The 6,485-nt window shown below is 41.6% G+C and overlaps 1 protein-coding gene across 1 annotated transcript; it reads right to left on the minus strand.

Moving 5' to 3' along the window:
* Window positions 1–1,042: 1,042 nt before the first annotated feature.
* On the minus strand, window positions 1,043–6,006 carry TMEM17 (transmembrane protein 17). The gene is made up of 4 exons (XM_065059179.1): window positions 5,838–6,006; window positions 2,516–2,619; window positions 2,149–2,262; window positions 1,043–1,751 (listed from the first exon to the last, which is right to left on the minus strand). Exons 1-4 carry the CDS (start codon window positions 5,938–5,940, stop codon window positions 1,425–1,427), a joined length of 648 nt encoding a protein of 215 aa, XP_064915251.1. The 5' UTR covers window positions 5,941–6,006; the 3' UTR covers window positions 1,043–1,424.
* Window positions 6,007–6,485: the final 479 nt, after the last annotated feature.

Here is a 6,485-nt window from a genome sequence, read left to right on the forward strand (position 1 = left end):
TCTAATGCTGTAAAAGTGATTCTGAAATTATGTAACTTCTGCTTAAGCCTCACTATCTCTCTTCCAGTTTCTGAATATGGGGCCCTAAATGTTTCAGATTACACGCTAAAGATGCTCCTGAAGACTCTTTTACATAAATCCTTTTTCTGCACAGTAGCCAATTCAAGGCAGTAGTTTGTTTAAAAATAAAGGGGCATGTGCTCTGCTAATATGTTTTATAGTAACAAAGAGGAGGAAATTTAGAATTAATTGTACCTTTCACTCATTGATTAAAAGAAAATTAACTGTTTTGGTATAAAACAAAGGTAATGTCGTCTTTTTGCTAGAGGTTCTATAAGCTTTAAATATGCAGTAGCTTTAAGCATCCTGCATGTTTTTTGTGGTAGACCCATCTTCTTCACGTTACTTTGAGCAGATAGTGTGTCTGTGCCAGCTCTGAAAACTGATGACTCTTGCCTGGGTGAAGACTCAAAAGGTTAGATGGACAATTCATTTAAACTTTTGATTGCCCATCCCTCTTTGACAGAAAAAGTGAACTTTTAGCCATTACCAAAACTGGAGCAGATATTCTTAGGCATTAATACAAATAATAGGAATGAAAGAGCCTTGGTATATGTCCTGGCTTGTGAGAAACAGCCTCTGCCTTTCAGTAACATAAACCAATTTTTTTAATGGCTATAATTTTGCTACTGCTGACTTATTGAGTCCTCTGAGAAAATGGCACCACCCTGTTTGAATGGCTTGATAGTTAAAACTCTAGCTAAGCCGAAGAAGATGAGTGTATGTGTCTTGAGGAAGAAATATTTTTTAAATTCCATTCCTGGTTTATTAGTAAGGAATTCCTAGTGCTGAAATTATCTTCAAGACCATCTCTGAAACTGTAGTCTTTGTTTGCTATCTTATAATTGTTCTTTCTGGCCCTCAAGATTTCTTGGGGTTCTTTGGTTTGGGGTTGCGTTTTGGTTTTTTTTTTCCTTAACTGAGGTACCAGACATTAAATATGTGCAATGTATCTGGAAGAACAGAGAGAAAACTGGTATCAGTATCAACACAAATAAAAACGTGTATAAAAGATTTATTGTAAACAAAACAACTCTGTGCAAACAGTGAAGAAAAAAGGCTTTTTTTTTTTTTTTTTGTAAACGCCACATGACTTTGTAAAACATAAAAACCACCAAATCTGTTCTGTTGGTATGCTATGCAGTAACAGTCCACAAACAGTCCACTCAAGCCACTTATTTAACTGGCTTTGATTTTCTTTCTTTTCTAGCAGAGCAGAGCTCCAATCTCTGAAGTTTAATGTTGGCTCTTAAGAAAGATCTGTTGTTTTAATATCTTTGATGTAGGCAGGTAAAGAATCGCCCAACAAAACAAAACCAGAGCTGTAGCAGCATGAGGCCTGACTCTGTTAGCTTCTCAGGCCCTCAGTGTGTGATTCCCCAGCCAGCACCGGGGCCCCCACCAGCCATAGAAACTGTTCTCTCTTCTTTACCCGGGCTGTAAAACTCGGGTGCAGAATGTTCCTCTAGCCAGTCAAATTCGTTAAGATGGAAGTGAGTTGCCAGTTTGTTCACCATTCTTTTCAGGGTGACAAAGGCTGCAATGACTTGGAAGCTGAGGAAAAGGGCAAAGATGATGTGGACTGCTCGCTCCAGCGGTTGAATTTTCAGACCTTCGTTAAATAGCAAGAAAAGAATGACAGGCAACTGCAGAAGGAGACTCAGTAGCCAAAACCCAGCCAGCTCAGGGACCTATAATAAGACATCACCTATTAAAAACTGGCAGATGGAGATGAGAAAATCCTGTGAAGAATTTTTTTTTTTTTTCAATTTTTCCAAAAGCCAGCACATAATGTGAAATGGTAAAGTGAGGAGGCTAAATATTCATACATACTGTGTTTTCAGCCATACTTATTTTTCTGACAAAGTTATAGGGAGCAAGAGGGCTCTCTTCTGAGGGAAAAAATCTTGGTAGGTACAAAATTAAGTGGAATCTGATGTCAAATGAATAGAAAATGCAGACTGTAACTTAAGAGAAATAACCATCTCCTCAACTTAAATAAAATGGTCAACCAGTTCATCCAAGAAATTTATGTTTAATTCCAGTAAGCTCTCCTGCTCAAATTAACATGTACATGTGGTAACGTACCTTCTCCTGCAGATTGCCCATGTAACCCAGGTAGAGTCGAATGACCTCTATCAGAGAGACGAGGATCATGATTGTGACCAGGATGAACTTGTAGTAATCTGACAAGACTGGATACTAGAAGGCAGAAGATGGTAAATGTTTCTGCTATGCTGTTTCATAACATGCTGTTCATGATTAAATTAAGGTGCTGTATGCTACTGTAAGCTGACAGTGTTGTATTGGCTTTCAAATACTCTCAAACCTTCAGTTTCAAGGAATTCCCAAATAAACCTAATAACCTCTAATTCCAGTGAGCTCTATCTCAGTACTAGGTGTTTGATCAGAAACATCTTACCTTTGCAAACCTTCATTTTCCTTCAGGACTCACCTTCAGATGGAGCATGACAACTGTGCTGAGCCACCAAAATGGGAAAAAATATACATTGAAATAGAGGGACATCTGCAGCGGTAAACTGGAAATTATTTCAATACCTGTAGACAGAGAGAAGTCTATCACTCCACCTCCCTTCCATAAATACGACAGAAAGATCCTGCTCCATCTTGACTTCAAGCAGGGCATTAACACTCTTCCCAGTCAAACGTTAAGACAAATATTTCTTTATATCCAGAGAAAAACTTCTTACCCTATCTTGAGTTACACCATTTCCTAGAATCTAATGCAAATTTTAGTTCACAGGCCACATTTATAACATAGTCATATATTTAAGTTCAGTATCTGCTGATTACCTGGTGGCTTATGGCTTACTCCACAACCTCGGACTGATAGCCTTAGCTCAAGTAGTTCTGTATAGTGACCTTGCAGATTTAGTGGTTATTTCATTGCTGTTCCTAAGAGAACAGCCAAAGTTTAAATGAGTACATACTGAATTATCATTATTTTGTAGATGATCCTCCTGAGTAAAGACTTACTGCTAGAGAGCAGGTTTGCATTGCCCACTCTTCATTTTGAATCTTTATTTAAATAAACATTTGAACAGAAGCAATGTTGTAAGAAGCCAGTAATTCATCTAGTTCTTAAGAGCTAACGATTTCAAATAGGTCAAATGAACTTAACCTTTAAAGTCTGCAGAGAACAAAATGCATTCATACAATGTAAACAAAAGCAAATATTGAACTCTCATATGCAGGCAGTAGATACTTAGGATTTAATAACAGACCTTCAGGATTAGACTTAGAATGCCCTTTTAAATTTTACCTTGTTTTAAGGGAGTAATTAATTTTTAATGGGTGAAGTTTTATTGCCATATTCTAGTTAACTAATACAGTATCCACTTAAATTGCCAGCAGTCTGCTTTTTCATGTTTTCCCCAAATGAAGTCTGTAGGCACATTGGTAGTTTCTGAGCGGGTTTAAAAAGTATTCATTGTGACCTGCTGATTTGTATTCAAGTCCTGTGGCCCTGTCAGTCACAATGGCAATATTTGATTGAAAATTAGTCTAAATAGCCACATTGTCTGACTTCCAACCTCAGAACCATCTCTCTTCTGACATTGCCTTCTCCTTCTACTCTCACAACTGTCATTGTTCCATCTCAGTCTGGCAGCCCTGTTTCCAGTCTGGCCATATGCCTGGTACAGGCTTTTCCAGAAGCCTTTATGCCAGTTGCAGAAGTATTCATGGTGGCTATCAGACGAGGTGGGAAAGGAGGAGGATTTGGGAACAGAACTGGGACAGACCTTAAGGGTAGGTTGTGAGGGGCAGGGATTTGTTATACTGAAATAGAAGGTGCAAGATAACCTATATATATATATTTCTTTCGTAAACCCCTTTTAAAGCATCAACACTTTCTTACACCTGCAAAGGAATGAAAGTCTATAGGTATCTCAAACACAGTTTCACCATCTACCATAACTTGTCCTAGCTGTCCTATTGAATGAACCTCTTAAATACCAGGAGGACTTTAAAGGCTACTGAGATACAATTCTAAAATACTGGCTTACCTTTCAAAGAAATATGACCATCTGATTACTAGTAACTATGTTTCTGCCCTATATGTATTGGATGAAAATTTAGTGATTCATGGCCATGTTATTTTAAAACAGAGAAGCCGAGAGCTCTAATTTCAATTGTGATTACAATGTTTTAGGTATGTTAAAGGCTTCATTGACATAGCATTGGTATTTGTAACCTCTCTCAAGTTTTAAAACTGTTTTGGATGAATGTTTAGCAATGGAAGCTATTTCTAATCCATTTTCCTGCTCCTAAATTGAACTAATGCTTATTTTCTGGGATTGCTAAAATTCATGAAAAAGCCAGACAGTATCGCAATGGTCAATTCTTTGATGCTAAAGCAACTCACTAAGGTATACATGTGTAAATGTAATCTTTGTGTAATCCTGACCTCCAAGAAGTTAATGGTACACTTGCAACTGGTTTTGGTGAGTTGGATATTCACATGAGTTTTCATAATTGGAAAAAGAAAAGAAATGGCTAAAAATAAACCTACTCCTGGAGTTAAGAAAAATATTTCAGTATTGTTTAATGAATTAAATGAAGGATTGGTAACTAGTAAGTGTTAGCAGTATAACTACACAAAGAAAATGAGTACTTGTATACTGAAATGTCTTTTTGATTATTTATCAGCTTTGAATGGATTTATCAGTTGAAATTAATGTAGCCTCTCTATATAGACAGACTGTTTATTCTCATGCCTACTTTCACTCTAAAGGTATGAAAAGGGGGCATGCTGGCCTGCAAATTTCACTGACAATGAAGGCACAGTTATCGGTCATTATGACAGACTTGCAAATATAAGGAGAAAACTGGCATATTGCAAGCTTGAGTTTCTGTTACCTAGCTCAGTATACCTTGTCATGCTTTAAGCATCTGGTGTCCTAACTGTGCAGGACTACTGACCTTAAAACAATAGCTCAGTTCCCTTATTTGTTCTGTGTTCTTCCTAAGTAATTTTTACTTTTTATTTGGGCACAGGCAGAGTGCCCATAGTGTGAGTAACAGTGGATTTTACCTGCAATATTTTACGCAAAGAAGCTTACTAAGCTTTAAAGAGTGTGTGTAATGTGTTATCTGCACATTCTTTTAAATCAAGACTGTTCCCTGTTTAATATTTAAAGGAAGCCAGTCCCAGGCCTGCAACATGGCGGTGTGGGGGTGCTGGGTGACAGAGCAGCTGCTGTAGTTTCACTCCAGACAACATCCAATAGAAGGGTGTGTTGTGACAGGACAAGGGGTAATAGTTTTAAACTAAAGGAGGGGAGATTCAGGCTAGACATGAAGAAGAAATTTTTTACACAGAGGGTGGTGAAACACCGGCCCAGGTTGCCCAGAGAGGTGGTGGATGCCCCATCCTTGGAGACATCCCAGGCCAGGCTGGACGGGGCTCTGAGCAACCTGATCTGGGTGAAGATGTCCCTGCTCATGACAGGGAGTTGGACTGGATGAGCTTTGAAGGTCCTTTCCAACCCAAACCCACCTCTGCAGATTACAGGACCCTGCCTCTGGTGAACAGGGACCAGCCGGGGACGCCCCGCCGGGGTGATCCCGCAGCCCTCACGGCCCTACCCCGGGGCGAGCGGGCACGGCCGTCAGCGCCACGCCCCAGCCAACGGCCGCCAGGTGACGCCTGACGCCATCTTCATTCCTGGGAAGCTTCCCCCACCCCTCACTCCGGCCGCACCCGCCGCCATTTTTGTTGCTGGCGCGCCACCCGGCGAGCCGCTGCGCGTTACCTGCGCGGTCGGCCGGGCACTGCGGGCTGGGGCGGTGGCTGTCGGTGAAGACGGTGCGGCTGAAGGAGCCCAGCCGCCTCCTCAGAGGTTCGGGCAGCGACATGCTGCGCCGCACCCGCCGTTGCCCTGGCGCGCAGGCGCGATGGGAAGGCGGTGGCGCCGGGCGCTCCCCTCCAACCGCGGGCGGGGCCTTTGGCTCCCCAAGGGGTCCGGGACGGGGCGAGGCCTGTCCCATCGCTGAGAAGAGGGGAGCAGAGCTCCTGTTTCGGGGACCGTGTTTTAGTGGAGCTTTCTGGGAGAAATACCGAGCCCAGAAATGATTCATAGAATAATTTCGTCTGGAAGAGACCCTCAGGATCGTCGAGTCCAACCATAACCTAACTCTAGCACTAAACATGTCCCTAAGAACCTTGTCTACATGTCTTTTCAACCAGTCCAGGGATGGTGACTCCCCCACTTCCCTGGGCAGCTTGTTCCACTGCTTCACAGCCCCCTCTGTGAAGAATTTTTTCCTGATACCCAATCTAAACCTCCCCTGTTGCAACTTGAGGCCATTTCCTCTCATCCTATCACTTGCTACTCAGAAGAGACCAACCCCCTCCATGCTACAACCTCCTTTCAGGTAGTTGTAGACAGTGATAAAGTCTC

The sequence above is a fragment of the Columba livia genome, chromosome 3, assembly GCF_036013475.1.
Source record: "Columba livia isolate bColLiv1 breed racing homer chromosome 3, bColLiv1.pat.W.v2, whole genome shotgun sequence".
Classification (NCBI taxonomy): Eukaryota; Metazoa; Chordata; class Aves; order Columbiformes; family Columbidae; genus Columba; species Columba livia.